This window comes from Budorcas taxicolor, chromosome 5 (assembly GCF_023091745.1).
Source record: "Budorcas taxicolor isolate Tak-1 chromosome 5, Takin1.1, whole genome shotgun sequence".
Lineage (NCBI taxonomy): Eukaryota > Metazoa > Chordata > Mammalia > Artiodactyla > Bovidae > Budorcas > Budorcas taxicolor.
In genome coordinates, this window is record NC_068914.1 from 68,984,445 (window position 1) to 69,012,390 (window position 27,946).

At 39.1% G+C, this 27,946-nt stretch overlaps 1 protein-coding gene across 1 annotated transcript in view; it reads right to left on the bottom strand.

Annotated features, from left to right (window-relative positions):
* Nucleotides 1–730: 730 nt before the first annotated feature.
* Nucleotides 731–27,946, bottom strand: part of CEP83 (centrosomal protein 83) — a 134,128-nt gene continuing 106,912 nt past the window's right edge. The window contains exons 13-16 of the mRNA XM_052640012.1: nucleotides 25,741–25,870; nucleotides 3,943–4,046; nucleotides 1,784–1,973; nucleotides 731–835 (exon numbers count right to left, since the gene is read on the bottom strand). Of these exons, the coding sequence (XP_052495972.1) occupies nucleotides 731–835; nucleotides 1,784–1,973; nucleotides 3,943–4,046; nucleotides 25,741–25,870 (529 nt within the window). The remainder of the gene's footprint in view (nucleotides 836–1,783; nucleotides 1,974–3,942; nucleotides 4,047–25,740; nucleotides 25,871–27,946) is intronic.

Sequence of the window (27,946 nt, forward strand, 5' to 3'; positions counted from 1 at the left end):
TTACAATAAATGGCCCTTGTTTTGTTATACAGCCACAGGATTTAATTATTTGTACTTTGTTATTTTCTACTAATTCTAACTCAGTGAAGCCAAAATTAGTGAGATCTTCTACACTGTATGGTTAAAACAAAATTAAACACAAAACAATATAACTAGAAAAATATTTATTAAGCTTTTAATAAATTATGTGCACACAGCTTTTAGAAAAGGTAGTGTTGTGTAATATATATAGATATCTTAAGTTTTATGCTGACTTTAAATTGTCATCTTTTTTCAAGAACTAGAGGTTTGTAACTGTTACATATAGTAAACCAGAAAACGTTTCTGACCATGTGATTGCTAAGCACCTCAAAGAAGAGGGAATGCAACATAGTCCTATTTAGGCAAAATGCTACCCCCCCTAAAAAAACTCAACAAAGTAAAATTGATAACTGAAAAACCTGATTCCCTATTTAGTTCCTTTTTATTTGTTCATTTATTTTACATTCTCAAAGGGTTGTCAATAATATTCTAAATATCTCTGACGCTGTCTTAGGGCTTCACTTATTACCATAACCTTAAAATCCTGACATTCATGCAACACAGCGTGTAGCTAGTACCTTTTCTTGAGGCACACTCAAGTGTTTTGGCAAACAGTAATAAAGTATCTAAAATGCCACATACATTAAAACTTCAAGCTTTATTGAGTCACTGATTTCATCCCTTTTGATCTGCCTTTTCTCCAAGCAAATCATTCCCCAGGAGACCCAAGTTCCTCTAGTTGTTTCCTTTGTGTTGTTTCAAGTTCTTCTAGTCTTTTGCGAAGTAGAGAGAGTTCCCTTTGATGCTGTTCCTCCTTAAAAGCACAGAAAAAGCATTGCAAGAAAGGCTGTTAGAAAAACTGGTGGAAAAATAACCGTTAGGCAGTGGCCTCAGTGCCTCTTTTATTCAGGTCTGCAACATGTGGCAAGAAAAGGACGACCATTTCAGCAGTCTACCACCACCAGCACGGTCTAGACTACCAACTAGTCCTCCCTTTGCTCCTGCCTCAGGCTGTAGCCTTCAGCCACCCAGAGTCTGTTCTTCTCTAGGTTTAAAGTTCACCACAGAATAAATTAGATAATAGTAATGCAGGGCCCAGGTGTACTAATGTGGCAACTTTCCAACAAGACGACTTTGACAGAAGTTTATTACATAAACAAAGCGCTTCATCAGAAGTACAATTCAGGGACTTACAACATTAAAAATCTTCCTTGCTTACAACATTACAAAATGTCATTGCTTATTAACAGTTCATCTTCTGAAAGTCATCTGATCAATTTGGTTCCCTCAACATCTCAGGGATTTGATAAAGTAAAACTCACTCAAGTTTTGGAAACAGACAGATCTAGGTATGAAACTCGGCTCTCAGTTATGACCTTGAACAAGTCACTTCACCTCTCTGACTCAGCTTCCTCATCTGCAAACTGGGAATACTAATATCTCCCCTCAAAGCATTTTTCATTAGGATTAAATATTGTTCGGAAAGCACACAGTACAGTACCTTTGCATAAATGCTGGTAATAATCAGAATTGTATGAGTGACCTACAAACTCAACAGTCTACTCAAAGACTTTATCAGTTTCTTCCTTTCAGGTGCCCAGTAGGAGACTTTACTCCTAGCAGCATCATTGAAGGATAGATTCAAATCCACTGTGCCTCTCAGCAATTTTTCTGGTAAAGATTTAGGTTTTTAACTATTTAAACACATAAAACTTACAGAAGTATCTATCTAACTTTTTTCTCCTAAAATAAATGCCCATACCTGCATGTGAGGAGGAAAGGACAATTCCATGCCTGGAATCACAGTTGATGACTGAAGACTAACAGGATTGATGGATGCTGATGGAGGCATATTAGGAACCAAAATTAAACTTCGAAATTCATTATGTCTTCTCTGTATATCCTTTAGTCTTTTTTGAAGCCTTGTATACTCTTCAAATGGAACATTTTGTCTTAAAAAGGAAAAGCATTTCTGTTGCTTAATACAGTTATATTCTGTTGAAGAACAGTATGAGTCACAGAACATAATTGGGAGGGAAGGATTTTTAAGATTTACCAATATATAATACTTAAAATTGGAGAAGGAAATGGCAATACATAAAATGCGGTTTACCTAGAAAGATAAACAGAAACATGACATGGCATCTTAGTTATATGTGTTATTGTTGGCCCTGTAGGCTGTCAACTTAAAGTTTTATTTGACAATAAAAACAGAGATTAAAAACATTTTGATATTTTTACTTTAATTCTACTCCCCCAACCCATGAATCTTGAAACTAAAAGGACTCCTCAAAAAAAAAAAAAGTGCCTTATTTTACTTCAGGAATCAAACAGAAATAGAGAAAATACCAGGTTGAATATTATGAATTTTGTAGGTGAAATATGGTCTGCTGCTGCTAAGTCGCTTCAGTAGTGTCTGACTCTGTGCGACCCCATAGATGGCAGCCCGCCAGGCTCCCCCATCCCTGGGATTCTCCAGGCAAGAACACTGGAGTGGGTTGCCATTTCTTTCTCCAATGCATGAAAATGAAAAGTGAAAGTGAAGTCGCTCAGTCGTGTCCGACTCTTAGCAACCCTATGGACTGCAGCCTACCAGGCTCCTCTGTCCCTGGGATTTTCCAGGCAAGAGTACTAGAGTAGGTTGCCACTGCCTTCTCCAAACTATGGTCAAACATAGCTAATTAATTTTGTCCTATTTTTTAATGTACCTAATGACAAAGGTCAAACTACCCAACTTAAGGGAAAATGACATGGATTAAAAAAAACTTTTCAGGCCTTCACAGTTCACCACTTTTTTGGACATTAATTTCCTAATAATCACAAGTAATCAAATATAGTTTCAAAACCATTTAAAGTTCTAGGTGATCTGTGCCATAGCTGCCCACTCTTGAATTGATAACACTTCCTCCACAACCATTAATTTTGAAATAAGTTGAATTTTGTTTTAGAATGAATGTGGTGGCTTCTCACTTTAGAACAGAGAGTATTTGTAAAACTGGCATTTATTCCACAGTCTGGAAACCTCCTGGATGTTCTTAAAAAAAAAAAAAAAAAAAAAAAAACCACACACAACTGTTCACATTTTAGTACTAATTATACCCCAAAAGACCAGTGCACATTGTAAAGCATCACTGCTTGATATACAGGCAACTTCCATTACAGAAAAGTCTGATACTGTCTAAATGCTGAAAGTGAAGTCGCTCAGTCGTGTCCGACTCTTTGCAACCCCATGGACTGTAGCCCAGCAGGCTCCTCCATCCATGGGATTCTCCGGGCAAGAATACTGGAGTGGGGTGCCATTTCCTTCTCCACAATGCTGAAGACTTCCACTAATTAGCTGAATTTGAAAAGATTTTATTAACTTAAATCACATGGGTCATACAATGCCACTACTACTAAATTAAAATGGTAAATCTCTGCTCAAAACTGCTAATGATGCAGATTATTAGTTGTGCTTGGATATAAATAAAAACCAGAAACTACTGCCCAATAATATTTTCCACACCAAAACAGTAAAAAACTGAGCCTTGACTCAAAGTTGTCAATTTGAGACAACTTGTTGAGTTGTCAATTTGACAACTCAAAGTTCTCAAAGTGGCCACAATTTCGAACTTGTAATCACTAAACGGTCTTGTCTCAGCAGCAAGGATTTACACCACTCCTGGCTACCAAAGCCAGGGACTGACCTTTCCGTCAGTCCCAACCATACAAAACAGAAAAGCATATGTTAAAGACCTTTTGGTTTGAAGAAACATTCAATCAGGAAAAAAAATAGCAAAGATAATGAATGAGGAGTCTAATAAAGTTTTAGGATTGTTTTCAATTTATATTTTAAAAGCAACCCAAGTACATTATACTCAGAAACAAAGCTCTATAACATCAAAATACCACATGGGGCATATATACAAACAAGCATATTACCTATTTAACACCTGATTTTCTGTTTCCAATTCTTCTCTCTTTGCCTCTAAGATTTCTACCTTTTCCTGTAGTCTCTTTAATTTGTTTTCATGAAGAGATTTTCTCTAAAAAAAGAGAAACAATTAATATGAACAAGTATGGTAATACATACTCTCCTATTTGAACAAAGCTATATAGTGAATATTTTACTCGACCAAAAAAATTTTACTTAGAGATAAGTATTTTCAGTGAATAATCAGAGCAAAGATCACTGGATACAATGCTTATTGAAAATCGCAAAGATAATAATGCACAGATCTAGCTCATACCCTCAAAGTAACAAACAGAACTATTACAAATGCCAAACCAGAAAATTAGCATCAATAAGGAAACTGTGCAGATAAAAATTCTAAGAAGGGAAGAAGTCAAATTTTACTAATGAGTTTGCCTGTCACCTGATAATCATGAGCTCTTCATTCTCCCAGAAGATATCGTGGGTTTAAAATAACTATAAATTTAAAATTAAAAGCAAGTTTGCAATTGATAAATCACAACCAAAGTAGTAAATTAAAGGATCAGACAGCTAAGACTGATTATGGATGCATCTCAGTTTGAAAGCATGCCTTTCTAAACGGAAAAATTTTCTAATAATATGGAAAAATCTATGTATAATGCAAAACAAGTAAATGAAAAAGGTAATACCTTATTAATTTTATAAAAAGTTTGCCTTAAAAAAAAAAACCAACAGAAAAACACCTATAAATGTTGACACTCATTTAGTAGCTATAGACCTTTTAGGTTTTTGGTTTCTAACTCTTTACTAAAGGATAACAGGCTTACTGAAGAATGAGTAGAATATAAATGTACAGCAGAATGTAAACCCACAAAGCAAACACTGGTGTCATCTCACAGGTCAAGAGCACTGGCATACCAAAAGGGCCCCTACCATTCCCTCCTTTGAATCTCTACTCTCCCTGTCCTCTGAAAACATAACCAACTAATCTACTTCTAAAGCTGCAGTTTAGTTTTGCCTGTTTTTGAACTTCATGCAAACAGAATCATAGCGCACATTCTTTTACAGATGGCTTTTTTCTTTTACTCAATACTGGGAGATTTATTCATGGTATTGCTTATAGGCAGAGTTCCCTCACTGCCTACCCTGGCACTAAAACCACGTTTCTGTCCTTTATTAGCGCAAGTATATATTTATGTATTGACAGGTGATTCGGGACTCTATTCACCCACACACATCAAAGAAATCATACAGTGTATATACTTCCATCTCTCGATTTTTTGTTGTTCAACATTTCATCTCTATGATTAAGTTGTGTTTATTGCACAGTTCTCTATTGTTATCCCATTATCCATTTTACAAATACCTCATATTTTATCCATTCTCCTCTTGATAACAATTTGAATTGTTTCTAGTTTGAAGCTGCTACGAATAAAGTTTTTATGAACACTGCTGAATATGCTTTTGGTAGACATATGTCCTCATTTCTCTTTGAGTACATATTCAGGAATGAGTCATACAGAATATATATGTTTTAACTTTAATAAACTGGCCGTTTTCTAAAGTGGTTCTAACAAATTATTAATCACATCTTGTGTGCATGCGTAGCTGTGTCTGACTATGTGACTCCATGGACTGCAGCCCACCGGGCTCCTCTCTCCATGGGATTTTCCAGACAAGAATACTGGAGTGGGTTGCCATGCCATTCTCCAGGGGATCTTCCTGACCCAAGGACTGAACCCAGGTCTCCTGCATTGTAGGTGGATTCTTTACCGTTTGAGCCATCAGGAAAGCCTAGTCATCACCTGCCCACCAGCAATATATGAGAGTTCTAACTGCTCTGCATCCTTACCAACACTTGGTATGGTCAGTCTTTTAAAATTTTAGCTGCTCTGGTGGAATAGGATAATATGTCACTGTACCTTTAATTTGCATTTTCCTGTTGTCTAATGAGGGTATCTTTTTATGCATACTGGCAATCTGGATATCCTTTTTAAATAAAATGTTTGTCATAGTCTTTTCCCTGTTTAAGAAAATATTTTGAGTAATCTGTTTATTTGTAGGAATTCTTTACATATTCAGAATATGAATACTTTGTCAGATATATGTGTGGCAGATTGACCTCCCAGTGTATGGTAATATTTTTTCTCTTAAGAGTGTCATTTTATTTTTTAAAAAAAAGTGACACTTTAATGTCTTTATCAATTATATCTCTTAGGACTAGTTCTTTTTTTAATGTCCTGTTTCAGAAATCTTTACTTATCCCAAGATCTGTAAGATTTTCTCCTCAGGCTTCTTTCTAGCAGTTTTGTTTTTTTACCCTCACATTTGGGTCTGTGGTTCATTTTTATCTAATTAGGTTGGGTTAAGGATAACCAATTGACCCCACATCCTTTAAGTCCTCCAGCTTTGTTGTTCTTCAAGATTGCCTTGGTTGTTCTGGTCCTTTGTACTTTCATATGAATTTTAGAATCTACTTTCCAGTTTCCACAAGGAAAACTGCTGAAATTTTGATTAGAATTGCATTTAATTGGTAGGTCAGTTTGGGAAGAACTGACATCTTAATAATATTGAGTTTTTCAAATCAACTATGGTATAGTTTCCTTTAGCTAGGTCTTTAGTTTTCTTAGCAATATTTGTAGTTTTCAGTGCAGTCTTGCATATCTTTCATTAGATTTGTTCCTACTTTGTATTCCTTATGCTAATGTAAATGCATTTAAATATTTTATTTTCTGTTTGTTGTCTATGTAAAGAACTGAACATCACAGAAATGCAAGTAAAATCCACAATGAGATATCACAACTGTCAGAATGGATATTCTCAGACAAGAAACAAGTGTTGGTGAGAATGTGGAAAAAAGGGAACCCTCTTGCACTATTGGTAGGACTGTGCAGCCACTATGCAAATTAATGCAGCCACTATGGAAAACAGTGGGCTTCCCAGGTGGCTCAGTGTGAATCTGTTTGCCAATGCAGCAAGCACAGGAGACCCGAGTTTGACCCCTGGGTTGAAATATTCCTGGAGTAAGAAATGGCAAACCGTTCCAGTATTCTTGCCCGGAAAATTCCATGGACAGAGGAGCCTGGTGGGCTACTCTAGTGCATGGGGTTACAAAGAGTCTGACACAACTTAGCAACTAGCATGCACACATGGAAAACAGTACGGAGATTCCTCAAAAAATCAAAAGTAGAACTACCAGTAATTCCACTTCTGGATATTTATCTGAGAAAAACAAAAATACTAACTTGAAAAGGCATATGCACCCCACGTTCACTGAAGCATTACTTACAATAGCCAAGACATGGAAGCAAGTGTCCATCAATGGATAAATGGATAAAGAAAATGTGGTACACACACATTAGAATATGGTTCAGCCATTATAAAGAAAATCTTGCCATTTGCAACAACATGGATGGATCTTGAGGACATTTTGCTAAGTATAATAAACTAGACTGAGAAAAACTACCACGTAATCTCACTTATATGTGTAATCTTTAAAATGAAATAAGCTCAAAGATATAGTGAACAGCTGGGCAGTTGCCAAAGGCAGGGGTTGAGGGATGGGTGAAGTGGGTGAAGCAGATCAAAACGTACAAACTTTCAGTTAAAAAATAAGTAAGTCCTATGGAGGTAATGCACAGCATGGTGATTATAGTTAATAACACTGCACTGCAGATTTGAAAGCTGCTAAGAGATTTATTTATTGACAGAATGTGGTCCACTAGAGAAGGGAATGGCAAGCCACTTCAGTATTCTTGCCTTGAGAACCCCATGAACAGTAGGAAAAGGCAAAATGATAGGATACCAAAAGAGGAACTCCCCAGGTCATTAGGTGCCCAATATGCTACTGGAGATCAGTGGAGAAATAACTCCAGAAACAATGAAGGGATGGAGCCAAAGCAAAAACAACACCCAGTTGTGGATGTGACTGGTGATAGAAGCAAGATCCGATGCTGTAAACAGCAATACTGCATAGGAACGTGGAATGTCAGGTCCATGAATCAAGGCAAACTGGAAGTGGTCAAACAAGAGATGGCAAGGGTGAACGTCGACATTCTAGGACTCAGCGAACTAAAATGGACTGGAATGGGTGAATTTAACTCAAATGACCATTACATCTACTACTGTGGGCAGGAATCCCTCAGAAGAAATGGAGTAGCCATCATGGTCAACAAAAGAGTCCAAAATGCAGTACCTGGATGCAATCGCAAAAACGACAGAATGATCTCTGTTCGTCTCCAAGGCAAACCATTCAATGTCACAGTTATCCAAGTCTATGCCCCAACCAGTAACGCTGAAGAAACTGAAGTTGAACGGTTTTATGAAGACCTACAAGATCTTTTAGAACTAACACCCAAAAGAGATATCCTTTTCATTATAGGGGACTGGAATGCAAAAGTAGGAAGTCAAGAAACACGTGGAGTAACAGGCAAATTTGGGCTTGGAATGCGGAATGAAGCAGGGCAAAGACTAAGTTTTGCCAAGAAAATGCACTGGTCATAGCAAACACCCTCTTTCAACAACACAAGAGAAGACTCTACACATGGACATCACCAGATGGTCAACACCGAAATCAGACTGATTACATTCTTTGCAGCCAAAGATGGAGAAGCTCTATACAGTCAGCAAAAACAAGACCGGGAGCTGACTGTGGCTCAGATCATGAACTCCTTATTGCCAAATTCAGAGTTAAATTCAAGAAAGTAGGGAAAACCGCTAGACCATTCAGGTATGACCTAAATCAAATCCCTTATGATTATACAGTGGAAGTGAGAAATAGATTTAAGGGTCTAGATCTGATAGATAGAGCACCTGATGAACTATGGAATGAGGTTTGTGACACTGTACAGGAGACAGGGATCAAGACCATCCCCATAGAAAAGAAATGCAAAAAAGCAAAATGGCTGTCTGCGGAGGCCTTACAAACAGCTGTGAAAAGAAGAGAGGCGAAAAGCAAAGGAGAAAAGGAAAGATATAAGCATCTGAATGCAGAGTCCCAAAGAATAGCAAGAAGAGATAAGAAAGCCTTCTTCAGCGATCAGTGCAAAGAAATAGAGGAAAACAACAGAATGGGAAAGACTAGAGATCTCTTCAAGAAAATTAGAGATACCAAGGGAACATTTCATGCAAAGATGGGCTCGATAAAGGACAGAAATGGTATGGACCTAACAGAAGCAGAAGATATTAAGAAGAGGTGGAAAGAATACACGGAAGAACTGTACAAAAAAGATCTTCATGACCCAGAAAATCATGATGATATGATCACTAATCTAGAGCCAGACGTCTTGGAATGTGAAGTCAAGTGGGCCTTAGAAAGCATCACTATGAACAAAGCTAGTGGAGGTGATGGAATTCCAGTTGAGCTGTTTCAAATCCTGAAAGATGATGCTGTGAAAGTGCTGCACTCAATATGCCAGCAAGTTTGGAAAACTCAGCAGTGGCCACAGGACTGGAAAAGGTCCGTTTTCATTCCAATCCCAAAGAAAGGCAACGCCAAAGAATGCTTAAACTACCACACAATTGCACTCATCTCACATACTAGTAAAGTAATGCTCAAAATTCTCCAAGCCAGACTTCAGCGATACGTGAACTGTGAACTCCCTGATGTTCAAGCTGGTTTTAGAAAAGGCAGAGGAACCAGAGATCAAATTGCCAACATCCGCTGAATCATGGAAAAAGCAAGAGAGTTCCAGAAAAACATCTATTTCTGCCTTATTGACTGTGCCAAAGCCTTTGACTGTGTGGATCACAATAAACTGGAAAATTCTGAAAGAGATGGGAATACCAGACCACCTAACCTGCCTCTTGAGAAATCTGTATGCAGGTCAGGAAGCAACAGTTAGAACTGGACATGGAACAACAGACTGGTTCCAAATAGGAAAAGGAGTACATCAAGGCTGTATATTGTCACCCTGCTTATTTAACTTCTATGTAGAGTACATCATGAGAAACACTGGACTGGAAGAAACAGAAGCTGGAATCAAGATTGCCGGGAGAAATATCAATAACCTCAGATATGCAGATGACACCACCCTTATGGCAGAAAGTGAAGAGGAGCTAAAAAGCCTCTTGATGAAAGTGAAAGAGGAGAGTGAAAAAGTTGGCTTAAAGCTCAACATTCAGAAAACGAAGATCATGGCATCTGATCCCATCACTTCATGGCAAATAGATGGGGAAACAGTGGAAACAGTGTCAGACTTTGTTTTTTTGGGCTCCAAAATCACTGCAGATGGTGACTGCAGCCATGAAATTAAAAGACGCTTACTCCTTGAAAGAAAAGTTATGACCAACCTAGATAGTATATTCAAAAGCAGAGACATTACTTTGCCGACTAAGGTCTGTCTAGTCAAGGCTATGGTTTTTCCTGTGGTCATGTATGGACCTGAGAGTTGGACTGTGAAGAAGGCTGAGCGCCGCAGAATTGATGCTTTTGAACTGTGGTGTTGGAGAAGACTCTTGAGAGTCCCTTGGACTGCGAGGAGATCCAACCAGTCCATTCTGAAGGAGATCAGCCCTGGGATTTCTTTGGAAGGAATGATGCTAAAGCTGAAGCTCCAGTACTTTGGCCACCTCATGCAAAGAGTTGACTCATTGGAAAAGACTCTGATGCTGGGAGGGATTGGGGGCAGGAGGAGAAGGGGACGACTGAGGATGAGATGGCCGGATGGCATCACGGACTCGATGGTTGTGAGTCTGAGTGAACTCCAGGAGATGGTGATGGACAGGGAGGCCTGGCGTGCTGCGATTCATTGGGTCGTGAAGAGTCGGACACGACTGAGCGACTGAACTGAACTGAACTGAAGAGACTTATCTTAAAAGTTCTCATCACAAGAAAAACAATTCTGTGGCTATGTATGGTGATGGATGTTAACTATTAACTAGACTTACTGTGGTAATTATTTTATTATACAAGTATCGAATTTTCTCTATGGAAGGTTTTAAATTAAAGATTCCATTTCCCTTATAGATACAGGACTATTTAGATTTCCTAATTTTTGTTAGTTTTATTGAGATGTTCAAGGAATTTGTTCACTAAATTGCAATATTAACATAGTTATTTTTATAATATTCTGTTTTAATATCTGTAAGATGGATAGTGATATCCCCCTTTCATCAGGATTGAACCCGGGTCTCCTGCACTGCAGGCAGATCTTTACCGTCTGAGCTACCAGGGCCCATTATATTGTCCATTCGTGTTTATTTACTTATCTACCTATGAGGAGTCTGGGGAGAATCAATTTTATCACCATCTGTTCAGACTGATCAACCTTGGCAAGTTAAATTTTCTCTATTGTATATTTTCTCTTCATTGACTTCTGCTAAATCTACCCACAGAGTTCATAATTCAGTTAATTCAGTGTTTTTTAGTTCTCAACTTGCTATTTAAAAAAATGTCTTCTAGTTTTCTGGTCCAATTCTCAAGCACTTATTCTGGAGCGTACACAACATGGTACTTTTAAAGTCTATGTCTGATAACTCCATTACTTGGATCCCCTGTGGGGAGGGGGGCGGTTTGCTTACATTGGTTGTTACTTCTCTTGATTTTCAGTGTTATTTCCTCATGCAGCTATTTTTAAACCATTATTAATAGAAATTTGTTAAAACTGATGAACCCGTATTGATACATTATTATTAACTGAGGTCCGCAGTTTTCACTGTCATCCTCTGTGTAGTTCAGTTCTGTGGTTCCATCACATGCATAATGTCATGTATCCACTACTGTGTGTTAATTGTTCAGTCATGTCCCCTGCTGTGGCATCACACACACACAGCTTCACTGCCATAAAAATTCCCTGTGCTCTACCTGTTTATCCCTACTCCCTCACCTCACAGTCTGGCAACCATGGATATTTTTTCTGTCTCCACAGTTTTGCCTTTTCTAGAATGTCATGTATTTGAAATCACATAGCAAACAGTCTTTTCAGACCAGCTCTTTTCATTTAGTAATATGCATTTAAGGTTCCTCCATATCTCTGCATGGCTTAATAGCTCATTTCCATTTTATCACTGAATAATATTCTCTTGTGTGGATATAGCAAAGTTTTTTCTAACCATGCACCTACTTAAGGACGTATTTCTTGCTTCCAACTTTTGGCAATAATGAACAAAGCTGCTATAAATGTTTGTGCATAGTGTTGTGCGTGTGCGTGTGTGAACGTAAGTCTTCAACTTGTTTGAATAAATACTTAGGAGTGTGATTGCTGGACTGTATGGCCAGACTATTTCAGCTTTGTAAGAAACTGCCAAAGTATCTTCCAAAATGGCTGTATAGTTTTACAATCCCACCAGTAAAAAAGTTCCTATTGTTCCATATCCTTACCAGCAGTTGATACTGTCAGTGTTTTGAATTTTAGTCATTCCAATAAATGTGCAGTGATGTCTATGTTTATTTTTTATTTAGGGATAGATATTATAATTTAAAAACTGAGGAAGTAACTTGAAGCCTACAATGTTAGTTTCCCTTAGAAAAGATTTATACTTGTTTCTGGCAGGCAGCTAGGAACACTAACAAATAGGGGTTAATTTAATCTAGTTATAAGGACAGATTATCTGAAGTTGTGCTTCAATACCTGCAAGGACCAAGCTATTTTCAGTTCACTCTTAGTCCAAGGGTATATTCCTTCACAATGTCAACCCAAAGCACTAGTGGACTCAGACCTGAGACCCTCTCTCTAGCAGATTCTGAACTCTGATTTTTGTTCCCCTATGAGGTTGTCAAAAGCTCTGCTTCACTTCTCAGCTCTCTCTTCTAGAACTGGCAGTCTCCTCTAAGGGAAAAGCAGCCAAATGCCGTGCTCACCTCTCTAGGTTTCTCTCTCTCCAGGACCTTGGCCTCTTTAATTCTTCACTGCCCTTCATGGGGATATTTTTAAAAATATTTTGTCTGCTTCTTCTAGTTCTCATGTGGAGAGCTGATCCACATATTTCCTAGTCTGTTATTATCAAAAGCATATGCTCCTTTTAGGTATTTTAGTTCAACTATCAGGAGACATTTTAAAGATGGAAATGCTTAATACTTCATTATTATATGATTATATAAAACTTTAATCTTAAAATCTAGTTATATTTCTCCATTTTTACTGCTCATTTAAACTGTAGCAATGTTTCACTTTCACCAAATCTTAACCAAGTATGTATATTTATATACACACACATATACAGAGTACCCACTTAATTGGGCCCTATTTTAATCATAGGAATACAAACTGTAGGGATTTCTGAGGGAACTCCAATCAATAAGGACAAAAAACATGAGAAAAAGCTCTTTAGAAAGGATAAGAATTGAATAAGAAGAATCTATAATTCTATAAGAATGTGGATTCCCCTGAAGGTTCTCCTGCAGTGGACTGATGGGTAAAAACATTGTTTTGAAAAGATTAATATGGCATCAATGTAAAAGATGGACCCTGAAGTTTGCCTCTTTAGAGGAAAATCTGGAGATAAGCTTCTTGAAGATAGATAGGGTCATGACACTGTTATCCTCATCACTGTAAAAACAAACAGCCATTTACTGAGCACTCTTCTTTGCCAGGAACTGAGCTGGAATGTTATAAAAGAGCCGCATGGCTGGTTGACTAGTAGACTCAATGAATGCCTTAGACTCTAACATTATCTTAATTTCCTCACAGATCCCTCATTATATTGACTCAAGTCTCCGTCTTCAAACTCACCTGGAGCAACTGACCTTAGTTAAATACGACTCTACTGACTGCACAGTTGGACCTATAGCAACTGAAATATAGCTGGCATGTACACGTGCACACACACATACACAAAATTATGCTGACTAGTCTCAAATTAACCGGCACTAACTTCAAATGGGGCTTCCCAGGTGGCTCAGTGGTAAAGAATCCATCCGCCAAGCAGGAGACATGGGTTCAATCCCTGAGTCAGGACAATCCCCTGGAGAAGAAAATAGCAACCTACTCCACTACTCTTGGCTGTGGAAATCCGAAGGACAGAGGAGTCTGGCAGGGTATAGTCCATGGGGTCCCAGAGGGTCAGACATGACTTAGTGACTAAACGACGTCAAATGGGCCCCAGAGGGTACCTGGGATTTCTATTAATTCCCTTAATCCAATCACTCTCCCAAACTCGTATTCTTTCACAACTTCTGGTCTCTCCTCAAATCTGTTAGACCTCCACTCTTCACAGTCTGAGCTGGTGACCCAGATTCTTTTTCACATTGAGAAAATAGCAGCAATCAGTAGAGAATTTCCACACATTCCCATTACATCCATCAATTTATCAGGAATTTACAACTAAATATTTTGTCGTCTTTCCAGTTACAACAGAGACACTGTGTCCCAATCCCTTCCCTCTCTGAACTGAATCTAGTGCCCTTCTGCCTACTAAAACACACTGTCCCTTCATTGGCCGTCTTTCTCCCGCATTATCAGTTTTCCCCCTGCAACTGAATCATCCTATGACTTCTTCTTAAAAGAAGCCTTTGCTCCCACCCCAGCTCTCTGTTCTTCACAACAAAAGTCCTTGGACAAACTATGTTCTACTTCAATCAGACCTGCATACCTACTATTCCACAGGAACAACTAGGGAAAAAGCCACCAACAACGATCACAGGTTGTTGTTCAGTCGCTCAATTGTGGCCGACTCTTTGTGACCCCATGGGCTGCAGCATGCCAGGCTTCCCTGTCCTTCATCATCTCCTGGAGCTTGTTCAAACACGTCCCATTGAATCAGTGATGCCATCCAACCATCTCATCCTCTGTTGTCCCTTTCTCCTCCCACCTTCTATCTTTTCCAGCATCAGGTGACCAAAGTATTGGTGATTCAGCTTCAGCATCAGTCCTTCCAATGAATATTCAGGGTTGATTTCCTTAAGGATGGACTGGTTTGATCTCCTTGCTGTCCAAGGGACTCTCAGAAGTCTTCTCCAACACCACAGTTCAAAAACATCAATTCTTGGGCACTCAGCCTTCTTTATGGTCCAACTCTCATATCCATACATGACTACTGGAAAAACCATAGCTTTGATAAGATGGACTTTTACTGGCAAAGTAATGTCTCTGCTTTTTAATATGTTGTCTAGGTTTGTCATAGCTTTTCTTCCAAGGAGCAAGCGTCTTTTAATTTCATGGCTGCAGTCATCATCTGCAGTGATTTTGGAGCCCAAGAAAATAAAAGTCTGTCACTATTACCATTGTTTCCCCATCTATTTGTCATGAAGTGATGGGACTGGATGCCATGATCTTAGTTTTTTGAATGTTGAGTTTTAAGTCAGTTTTTTCACTCTCTTCTTTCACCTTCATCAAGAGACTCTTTAGTTCCTCTTTGCTTTCTGCCATAAGGGTGGTGTCATCTGCATATCTGAGGTTATTGATATTTCTCCCAGCAATCTTGATTTCAGCCTGAACTTTATCCAGCCCAGCATTTTGCATGAGGTACTCTGCATAGAAGTTAAATAAACAGGGTGATAAAATATAGCCGTGATGCTCTCCTTTCCCAATTTTGAGCCAGTCTGTCATTCCATATTCAGTTCTGTTGCTTCTGAACTTGCATACAGTTTTCTCAGGAGGCAGGTCAGGTGGTCTGGTATTCTGATCTCTTGAAGAATTTTCCAGTTTGTTGCGATCCACACAGTCAAAGGCTTTAGTGTAGTCAATGAGCCAGAAATAGATGTTTTCTGGAAGTCCCTTGGTTTTTCAATGATCGAACAGATGTTGGCAATTTGATCTCTGGTTCCTCTGCCTTTTCTAAATCCAGCTTGAACATCTGGAAGTTTTTGGTTCATGTACTGTTGAAACCTAGCTTCAAGGATTTTGAGAATGACCGTGCTAGCGTGTGAGATTGAGTACAATTGTGCAGTAGTTTGAACATTTTTTGGCAATGCCCTTCTTTGGAATTGGAATGAGACCTTTTCCAGTCCTGCAGCCACTGTTGAGATTTCCAAATTTGCTGGCATATTGAGTGCAGCACTTTCACAGCATCATCTTTTAGGATCTGAAACAGCTCAGCTGGAATTCCATTACCCTTACTAGCTCTGGGCTTCCCTGGTGGCTCAGACAGTAAAGAATCTGCCTGCAATGCAGGAGACCTGAGTTTGGTCCTTGGGTTGGTAAGAACCTGCCTGTAATGTAGGAGACACAGGTTCGATCCCTGGGTTGGGAAGATTCCCTGGAGAAGGAAATGGCAACCCACTCCAGTATCCTTGCCTGGAAAAATCTCATGGACAGAGGAGCCTGGTGGGCTGCAGTCACAAAGAGTTGGGCACGACTGAGCGACTAACACACTTATACTTACTTATTCTTTCCTAGAGAATGCCCATGGATAGAGAAGCCTGGTGGGCTACAGTCCACGGGGGTCACAAAGAGTTGGACATGACTGAGCAACTAAGCACACCACTAGCTTTGTTTGTAGTAATGCTTCCTATGACCCACTTGACTTTACACTCCAGGATATATGGTTCTAGGTGACAGATCACACCATCATGTTATCCAGATTATTAAGATCTTTTTTGTATAGTTCTTCTGTGTATTCTTGCTAACTCTTCTTAATATCTTCTGCTTCTATTAGGTTCATACCATTTCTGTCCTTTACTGTGCCCATCTTTGCATGAAATGTTCCCTTGGTGTCTCTCATTTTCTTAAAGAGATCTCTAGTCCTTCCCATTATATTGTTTTCCTCTAGTTTTCTTTTTAATACTCACATAGCCAAAGAAAATCTGTCTTCATCTTACTATTTTATCATCTTACCATTGTGAAATAAATTTCACATTATGGGAAGACAAGAAAAATTTAAACATAAAAATTCTTCTCTGCCTTTGGCCTCATCTCCTCTCACTGTGTTATCTGTCATTATGCATTGACCAAATCTCCCCCATCAGCAGGAATATCTGCTCAACCATAAATGGCAACATTCTCCTAGCATCAATAAGACAACTCTTTGAAAGATAACATTCCCTCTTGATCTTGTAAAGGGTCACACGACCCATATAACAATGGTGGTTAATTCTGGATTGTGTAAACTGTCAATAATACATCATTTAATGTACAGCTGTCTCAAAAAAAACTTAAATAATAAGCTGCATCTTGACTTCTAATGGGGGAAACAGCTCTCAGAGCTTTCTGAGATGCTCTTCGGTTATAATCCTCAAATTTGTCTAGAATAATATTTTACAATTCTTTCTTATATTGACTGATTAATTTTTCATTGACACTAAAGAGCCTCTTGATGAAAGTGAAAGAGGAGAGTGAAAAAGTTGGCTTATAACTCAACATTTATAACTCAAAACTAAGATCATGGCATCTGGTCCCATCGCTTCATGGCAAATAGATGGAGAAACAGTGGCAACAGTGACAGACTTTATTTTTCTGGGCTCCAAAATCACTGCAGATGGTGACTGCAGCCATGAAATTAAGACGCTTGCTCCTTGGAAGAAAAGCTATGACAAACCTAGACAGCTTATTAAAAAGCAGACATTACTTTACTGATAAAGGTCCATGTTGTCAAAGCTATGGTTTTTCCAGTAGTCATGTATGGATGTGTGAGTTGGACTATGAAGAAAGCTGAGCACCGAAGAATTGATGCTTTCGAACCGTGGTGTTGGAGAAGACTCTTGAGAGTCCTTTGGGCTGTAAGGAGATTCAACTAGTCAATCCTAAAGGAAATCAACCCTGAATATTCATTGGAAGGACTGACACTGAAGCTGAAGCACCAATACTTTGGTCACCTGATGCAAAGAACTGACTCACTGGAAAAGACCCTGATGCTGGGAAAGAGTGAAGGCGGGAGAAGGGGACAACAGAGGATGAGATGACTGGATGGCATCACCGATGCGATGGACATGAATTTGAGTAGGCTCTGGGAGTTGGTGACAGACAGAGCAGCCTAGTGTGCTGCAGTCCACGGGGCTGCAAAGAGTCAGACACGACTGAGTGACTGATCTGATCTGATGAATGTCATTTGACATGGCTAATTATTCTTGAAGCATTTTTCTTCAATTGGCATCCAGTACTTTACTGGTTATTTTCCTATCATACCGGCCACTCTGCCTTAACTTCCCAACTTCTGAAGTTTGGAATTCCTCTAAACTCAATCCTCAAACCTGTTCTTTTCTGTCTTCCTTCACTTTCTAGGTGACCTCATTTAGTCCCATTGCTTTCAATACCATTTACACATTGGTGAGCCTCAAATCTTTATCTCTAGCCCAGTCCTATTCCCTGAAGTCCTGATTCATGTAATCACCAGATTACTTAATGTCTCCACTTGGAAGTCTAGTGGGCACCTCAAAGAGTTAATGTGTCCAAAGGGGGCATCTCTGTTTTATCCCTGAATCTGTCCTATCCAAGGTCTTTCCCATGTCAGTAAACAGCAATTCTACTTTAATTAGGTACTCAAGCCCAACATCTTAGTCACCTTTGATATATCTCCTTAATACCCTATAACCACTGTAAGCTCCACCTTAAAAAATGTATCCAGAATCCTACCACCAGTCTACTACTAGTTCTCTACAGCTCTCATCTGGACTACAGAAAAGTGGTCTTCCTGAATCCTCTTTGCCCTGCTTACACAACAGGCAGAAATTCTCTTTAAACATAATTCAGATTATATCATGTCTCAATTCAAAACTCTCTAGTGTGTTCCTATTATTCAGAATAAAATGCAAAAAAAAAAAAAAAGCCCCAACATCACGTAGCCTCCTCCTACTTCTCTCCATTCCAGCTAATCAGGTCTCCCTTCTTGTATTCCTTCAACATACCAAGTCAACTCCTGCCTCCACCTTTTACTTTCTATTTCCTCTGGAACATTCTTTCCCCACAAACAAAAGATGGCCTCTCCCTTCTTTCCTCCAGGTCTCTGCACAATGTTACTTTATCAGAGCCTTCCCTGATCACCTATATAAACCACCACCCTCTATCTCTACTAGTTTTCCTCTTACCACACATCTCCACCTGATATGTATTTCTTTCTTTACCCCATGTCTCCCATCCACTATCATATAAGCTCCTTAGTACAGTCTTTGTTTGTATATCGCTGCAAATAAAACAATACGTAGCATATAGCAGGTTCTCAATAAATTTGTTAAGTAAACTGACTAAATGAATACAGAGAAACTGTGTAGAGAAGAGCCTGAGCTCAGATGTTAGCAACAGGAGTAAAAAGAAATGAGGTGGGCACAGTGCGAGATATATTATAAAGGAAGAGTTCACAGGCTCCAGTGACTGTACTGGCTAGAAGAATGTCTCCATAATATGTTTACTCAGAATGTGACTGTGATATAAAAGGAAACATATTTGGTCTTTTTCCTATTGCTATTCATAATCAGCCCTTTTCAATATTAGCCCTCTGAGTTAATACTAATGAGTTAACTTAGGATGAGATCCCTAGATAGTCTTAAAATAGGACTAGTCACTAGAAAAAACAAGTGGTGAGAAGGTAGGAACTTTCAGCCCTCCTCCCACCTCCCATTCTCAGCTTCTGAGAGGCTGGGTACTGAGACCAACAGCTATCAAATGGCTTAACAAGGATACCTGGAAAGCCTCCAGCACAGTGAGTACACTGATTTGCTAGAAAGGTGGCACATCCCATCCCTTCCATACCTTGCCCTACACATCTCTTCTATTTGGCTATTCCTGAGTCGTATCATAATAAACCAGTAAATATGAATAAAGTGTTTTCATAGAATCTGGGCAGGGGTTTTACAGGGACCCCGATTAACAGCTCTCGGTCAACAGTGGAGAGGACTGTGAACCCGTCATCTGGCATGCGGGCAGCCTTATGAGATGGGACCCTTCAATCTGCAGGAGCTGATGCGGTGTCAGAATTTAACTGAACAGTCAGACACCCAGTTGGTATACAGAAAATTATGTAATTGGTTCTTGGTCCTGGAAAACACTCCAGAGTGTTATTTTTAAAAAAGGGTAGAGTTAAGATGAGAGTAGGCCCTGAATCCAACACTGACTTGTGTTCTTATACAAAGGGAGAAATCTGGACACACAGACAGATGTGCAGAGAGACCACCATGTGAAGACAGAGGCCCCATCCACCAGCAGCTGGGAGAGAGGCATGGAGCAGACCCTTACCCCAGAGCCCCTAGAGGGAGCATGGCCCGATGGACACCTTGGTTTTGGACTTCTAACTTTAGAACTATAACATTACACATTTCTGTTGCTTTAAGCCACATAATTTGTAATACCTAGTTATAACCACCTTGCTTTATGCCACATAATTTGTAGTAATTTGTTATAGCAACCCTAGGAAACTAATACAGGGATTGACTAGATTTGGGAAAAGGGAACCCTCAGGATGAATCACAGGTTTGAAGCATAAGTGATTGGAAGAATGGTGCTCCACTGAAAGAAATCAAAGTCCAGAGGGGAAAGTGGCTGTAAGAAATGGTTTTAATTTTGATTTTAGTCTGATACAATCACAGGATAATCAAATGGATGCCTTAGTGCTATAAACATTACAACACAAAAGAGAAAAGACAAATCAAAAGATATTGATGCAAGAATCAAAGCTAAAATTTTCCTTTTACCACATTCTAGCCAAATTCAGTGAACTCTCTTCAACAATCATGAGCATTTATCTTTGATATCTTTCTTTCCTGTGGCTTATATAACAACATACTAGAGCTTCTACCTCTATGACCATCTGACCATTCCTCTACTAAATCAGCTACTTTCTCAGTCAACTTAGTTCATAGTCCTTTTATTTGTCAGCCATTCCCCAAATTTGAAGGGTCTAATTATACATCTCTAATCTGAACTACTGACCTTCATGCTTTACGTTCCATTATTTCTGGTTACCTACACAATACCTTCACTTGAGAGTCCAGGACTTGTCTACATGGATGCACTGTTATCAGTTTATACTGGACATGTGTTTAGTCAAATACATCTTCTCTTTGTACTCAACTGACACATGCTCTTTATTTCATTATGACAACTCTTCTTATATCCCCTCATAGCTAAAATACTTCCTATTTTCCTTTTTCTTATTTAGCGCTGTAATAGTCTGTAATTTTTTTTCTTTTGGAATACTTTTAGGAGTCATCCTTCACCTTCATTCTATACTGAGAGCCCAAATTCCAGACCTCTTACGTCATTTTAAGATTATTGTAATAGCTTTCTAACTAGTCTGTCTTCAAGCTTTCTTCTAAGAGAGTGGTTCTCAAATTTTAGTGTCCATACAGATCACATGGAAGTGACTAATAGATTCTTTAGGTATTGGATGTTATTTTATTTCTCCAATTAGATTATATGGTCAAAAAGGACAGGAATCAATCATGGCTTCTATGTTCTGCTCAGTGTATAACATAATGCCAGGCCACAAAACATATTAAATAGATATTTTACAACTTTAAGACTACGGTTCATTTCTTTTTCTAAACCATTCATAACCTCCAACCAAGAATTATTTCAAAGACATATACCTTAGAATAAAAATCACAAGTTATTTCAAGTGCCTCAAAAGGAAAAGCACAAATCATTGTCCTCCTACCAAGAGATTGCTCTTCATACTCACACTTAAAGAATATGTGAGGAAAATATAGAGAAGTCATCAGTTACAGAAGGGCATTTCAACTCAAGACACTTGGTCAAGCTTTTCCAAACAATCAACAAAATATCATTACACACTGTCGTTACATCTTCATGTAATGTCACTTACCAGAAAGGACATAAGCTTTGTGGTTAAAGAGGTTGGAGTTGTAAATGAACACAGTCAGATGGCAGTGAGCCATCTCACCTAGCCTGTAGGAAAAAGATCAAGCTGCTACTCCCCAGTTATAAGAACCTCTCACAGGAAAGTAACTCTAAAGGATTATGATTTCTGCTCTGGAGTTAATACATATTTGACCTGTTTTAAATCTTACCACGTAAGAAAGTTGTGACTTTTGTCATCTAAAGAAATTTTAAAAGTCTACTGCAATTTTACGAATCCTCTTTATGCTATCTTATAAGCCAAAATTTTCATACAGAAACATTAATTTGAATGGGAAAAGGGTCTGAGTTAAAGAAATTAATTTTATAGTGACTGTTTTGCCACAAGAAATAAGACTCATGTGCATTATGGCTACAATGCAGAGAAGAGCAGTAGAGTATCTGGAATCAAAGAAAGGGGGAAACGAAAAGACTAACAGTGCAGAAGAAACACAGAACTAAGAATAGAAAGATGCAGGTCTCAGTCATGGCGTTCCTAACTAGTCACGTGATCTTGGCTACCTGCCACTTCAGCTTCCTAATCTGCAAAACTCTATCTGAATACTAAGACCTTCCAGCCCTAAAATTACACACACTTGCATACTTTTGACTATTGCCATGTCACATATATTGTCTGTTTTTTCACTTTAACTGAGGTACAGTTGTAAGCCTACAGGGTAGTGTTCCACATGATGGGACAGCTCTGGGTCATAATTATTTACTGAATTAACAACTTTTTACAACTTAAAATCATAATCCACATATTACATTTTTTAAAGTAAAATAGGTATTTACTATATTCATACGCATCATTTGGCAGTTATTTCAGTAGGAAAAACATTCATCCGAGGTCAATACTGATCAAAGGTTATTTTGCAAGTTTCTTAAAATACCACCTTCTCCCCTCTTTCAGGCTCAGTTCAGTTCAGTTGCTCAGTCGTGTCCGACTCTTTGCGACCCCATGAATCGCAGCACGCCAGGCCTCCCTGTCCATCACCATCTCTCGGAGTTCACTCAGACTCATGACCATCGAGTCCGTGATGCCATCCAGCCATCTCATCCTCAGTCGTCCCCTTCTCCTACTGCCCCCAATCCCTCCCAGCATCAGAGTCTTTTCCAATGAGTCAACTCTTCACATGAGGTGGCCAAAGTACTGGAGCTTCAGCTTCAGCATCATTCCTTCCAAAGAAATCCCAGGGCTGATCTCCTTCAGAATGGACTGGTTGGATCTCCTTGCAGTCCAAGGGACTCTCAAGAGTCTTCTCCAACACCACAGTTCAAAAGCATCAATTCTGCGGCACTCAGCCTTCCTCACAGTCGAACACTCACATCCATACATGACCACTGGAAAAACCAAAGCCTTGACTAGACGGACCTCAGTAGGCAAAGTAATGTCCCTGCTTTTGAATATGCTATCTAGGTTGGTCATAACTTTTCATCCAAGGAGTAAGCGTCTTTTAATGTCATGGCTGCAGTCACCATCTGCAGTGATTTTGGAGCCCCCCAAAATAAAGTCTGACAATGTTTCCACTGTTTCCCCGTCTATTTCCCATGAAGTGATGGGACCGGATGCCATGATCTTCGTTTTCTGAATGTTGAGCTTTAAGCCAACTTTTTCACTCTCCTCTTTCACTTTCATCAAGAGACTTTTTAGTTCCTCTTCACTTTCTGCCATAAGGGTGGTGTCATCTGCATATCTGAGGTTACTGATATTTCTCCCACCAATCTTGATTCCAGCTTGTGTTTCTTCCAGTAAAGCATTTCTCATGTACTCTGCATATAAGTTAAATAAGCAGGGTGACAATATACAGACTTGACATATACCTTTTCCTATTTGGAACCAGTCTGTTGTTCCATGTCCAGTTCTAACTGTTGCTTCCTGACCTGCATACAGATTTCACAAGAGGCAGGTCAGGTGGTCTGGTATTCCCATCTCTTTCAGAATTTTCCACAGTTTACTGTGATCCACACAGTCAAAGGCTTTGGCATAGTCAATAAAACAGAAATAGATGTTTTTCTGGAACTCTCTTGCTTTTTCCATGATCCAGCAGATGTTGGCAATTTGATCTCTGGTTCCTCTGCCCTTTCTAAAACCAGCTTGAACATCAGGAAGTTCACAGTTCACGTATTGCGGAAGCCTGGCTTGGAGAATTTTGAGCATTACTTTACTAGCATGTGAGATGAGTGCAATTGTGTGGTAGTTTGAGCATTCTTTGGCGTTGCCTTTCTTTGGGATTGGAATGACAACTGACCTTTTCCAGTCCTGTGGCCACTGCTGAGTTTTCCAAATTTGCTGGCATATTGAGTGCAGCACTTTCACAGCATCATCTTTCAGGATTTGAAACAGCTCAACTGGAATTCCATCACCTCCACTAGCTTTGTTCGTAGTGATGCTTTCTAAGGCCCACTTGACTTCACATTCCAAGATGTCTGGCTCTAGATGAGTGATCACATCATCATGATTATCTGGGTCATGAAGATCTTTTTTGTACAGTTCTTCGGTGTATTCTTGCCACCTCTTCTTAATATCTTCTGCCTCTCTTAGGTCCATACCATTTCTGTCCTTTATTGAGCCCATCTTTGCATGAAATGTTCCCTTGGTATCTCTTACCTATGATTACCTGATAATCTCTCTCACCACTGGATGTCACTTTTGTGCCAAAGGAAGTCAACCCAACCTAACCTCAATAATTAGAATCTGATCTCTAAGATACTTACTTCTAAAGCCTCAATATAAAAGTTTTTCTGTGAAAGATAAAATCAGCCCTTGTAATTTCTAATGATTTCCAGCTAAAATCTGGCTTCAGATGCTTTTAGGCTTCAAACAATACACGGAGGCATAAGTAGGATTTCTGAAATCATCCCAAGCTGTGAAATAGCTTCACTAAAACCCCATCAATACCCATACACTGCTCAGTACTCATATGGGCAGAAGGAAAGAGAAAGAGAAGTGATAGACTCAGGAAAAAGCAATGAAGCAACATAAGTATATTTGAGTATAAAACACTGGTATTCCTATATAATTAAGTACTGTTTCATAATCTCACTGTTATACTACTTTTAGCATACAAAAAAAAGAAATGCAATATTCATAAACCAAGAAAGTGGGGAAGTAACAATGTTTAGGCTTCTCATGTTGTCACTCCAACTATCAGGACAAATTTGGCAGTTAAGTCTAATGACATAAACAAGTCACTAGGAACTGCGTCCTTTATTTCCAAATTCAGAATATATAATATACAGTTCTCTTAAGCAAATATGAACAACTACACTTAGCAATAAACATACAGACATTAAGACACCAGTCTGTATATGTCCTGAAGTACCTTCGTCTCACTTTAGACCTTCTCACTTTCTCACACCAATGCCAGTACTAAGGGAACTTATGAAATGAAGACATAACAACTCATTTATGGGACTTTTTTTTTTAACTACGTTCCCCTTCACCCAACATACATGTGCCAATCTTGCTAAAAATAACTGCTGAATTGCTGCCATAGTGAGCCATGGTTACTAATGGGGCTATGCTGCATTCCTTGGGTCTGCTGTTGTAAAAACCACTGACTTAGATGAATCACCTGGTTACATTACTTCCATGATGCCCTGGACTAAATTTTTAGGTTCTGGAGAAAATACGCCTGCAAAGATGAAGTTTTAAAAAGATCATGAGTGTGAGAACTATCACAGGTGTTTCAGAAGCCAGGGGAGTCCTAGTTCCTTCTGCTGGGGCAAGGAGATACTTGCTCCTATATTCCTGAGTTGGAAACAAAAAAGTATTGGAACCACAAAAACAATGTTACAAGAACTGGTTAAGTACAGCTGAAACAGACCTAAGCACACTGTAAGTGAAGAATGAGTTAAATGAGCCTTGTATGGGCTGGTCTAGAAACTATCAATGAAAACTACTATCTCTGTGGAAAAACGTATGTGGGTTCTGAAAAACTGACTTGTACACATATTTCGAAATAAACCTGTTGAGTAGTTTGCACGTTCCCAATTTATCTTTGCAAAGTTGACAGCAAAATGTCATGTTTAAATATCAAACGTAACATACCACTAAAGTCTGCTTTAATTATGTATTATATTCTCCTAAAAATAGTTATGTTTTTACTCTACAGAAATAATTTAATAAGAACCACTTGCCTTTTTTTGGGCAATTGCAGCTCGCTGCAATTTCTCTTTAGCTTGATTATACTTTTCTTCTCTGTCAGTGATACGTTCATGAAGCTTATGCTTTTCTTCCAACCATTGTATTTGCTTCTCTTCCAATGCCCTGTCAGAGAATGTATGCAAAACCTATTAACCCTTAGAATTAAATAGATATTACCACAAGTATAATCAAACTCACTACCTCCTCCTTCACCACCTCCTCCCTTATCCAACACAGGCATTCTTGCATGACCACATATTTCCTAACAGCACCATTAGTGACTGTTTCCTACGAGCCAGCCACTGTGCTTATTAAAAGAGTGCATGTACTACATCGTTTAGACTTCATAAAAATCTTTTTATTTTTTAAATGAAGGATAATTGCTTTACAGAATTTTGTTGTTTTCTGTCAAACCTAAACATGACTCAGCCATAGGTATACATATATCCCCTTCCTTTTGAACCTCCCTCCTATCTCCCTCCCCATCCCACCTCTCTAGGTTGATACAGAGCCCGTTTGAGTTTCCAGAGCCATACAGAAAATTCCTGTTGGCTAGCTATTTTACATATGGTAATGTAAGTTTCCATGTTACTCTTTCCATACATCTGACCCTCTCCTACCCTCTCTCCATGTCCATAAGTCTGTTCTCTATGTCTGTAAATAAGTTCTTCAATACCATTTTTCTAGATTCCATATATATGCATTCAGTTCAGTTGCTCAGTCGTGTCCGACTCTTTGTGACCCCACGAACTGCAGCACGACAGGCGTCCCTGTCCATCACCAGCTCCCGGAGTCCACCCAAACCCATGTCCACTGAGTCGGTGATGCCATCCAACCATCTCATCCTCTGTCGTCCCCTTCTCCTCCTGCCCTCAATCTTTCCCAGCATCAGGGTCTTTTCAAATGAGTCAGCAGTTCTCATCAGGTGGCCAAAGTATTGGAGCTTCAGCTTCAATATCAGTCCTTCCAATGAACACCTAGGACTGATCTTTAGGATGGACTGGGTGGATCTCCTTGCAGTCCAAGAGACTCTCAAGAGTCTTCTCCAACACCACAGTTCAAAAGCATCAATTCTTCGGCACTCAGCTTTCTTTATAGTCCAACTCTCACATCCATACATGACCACTGGAAAAACCATAGCCTTGACTAGATGGACCTCTGTTGGCAAAGTAATGTCTCTGCTTTTCAATATGCTATCTAGATTGGTCATAACTTTCCTTCCAAGGAGTAAACGTCTTTTAATTTCATGGCTGCAATCACCATCTGCAGTGATTCTGAAGCCCAGAAAAATAAAGTCAGCCACTGTTTCTACTGTTTCCCCATCTATTTGTCATGAAGTGATGGGACTGGATGCCATTTATCTTAGTTTTCTGAATGTTGAGTTTTAAGCCAACTTTTTCACTCTCCTTTTTCACTTTCATCAGGAGGGCCTTTAGTTCTTCTTCACTTTGATACCACCAAGCTATTAAAAACTGAGCCCAGTAAAGATGGCAATCAGCCTTGTTATCAAGTCTTAATGTGATGTTTTCTAGCTAGAGTAAATTTCATATACATGCTATTTTCTAGTAACATCATAACAACTTACATCTTTAAAGCTTTTCGGTATGCTTTATGATTTTTTTGTATCCTCACTATAGGCAGTACAAATGAGATATACAAACCCTGAGGAGTCAAGACTGCATGACTAAGGTCATACAGATTTTAAGTGTCTTCACTGGGACCAAAATCACATCAATGGACCCCTAGTCCAGCTATTTTCTGCTATGTAACCCTATAAATGGGCTTCCCTGGTGGCTCAGTAGTAGAGAATCCGCCTGCCAATGCAGAAGAAGAGGGTTTGACTGCTGGGTTGGGAAGATCCCCTGGAGAAGGAAATGGCAACCCACGACAGTAGCTTGCCTGGGAAATCCTGTGGAAAGGGGAGCCTGGCAGGCTATAATTCATGGGGTTGCAAAGAGTTGGACACAACTTAGCAACTAAACAACAATCCTATGAATAACATTTAGAAACCAATGATAAGTTGGTTAAATTTGCTAGCTATCCTGTTATTAGAATTCTTAAGCACATGTGAAATCAAACACTTAAAGATTTAACGGATTCCACAAACACTTAAAGGATACCAAGATACAAATTTCTATTTTTCTTTTAGCAAAATGTAAGCAAAATAATTTGGACTCTGTGATATGTCACAACACATTA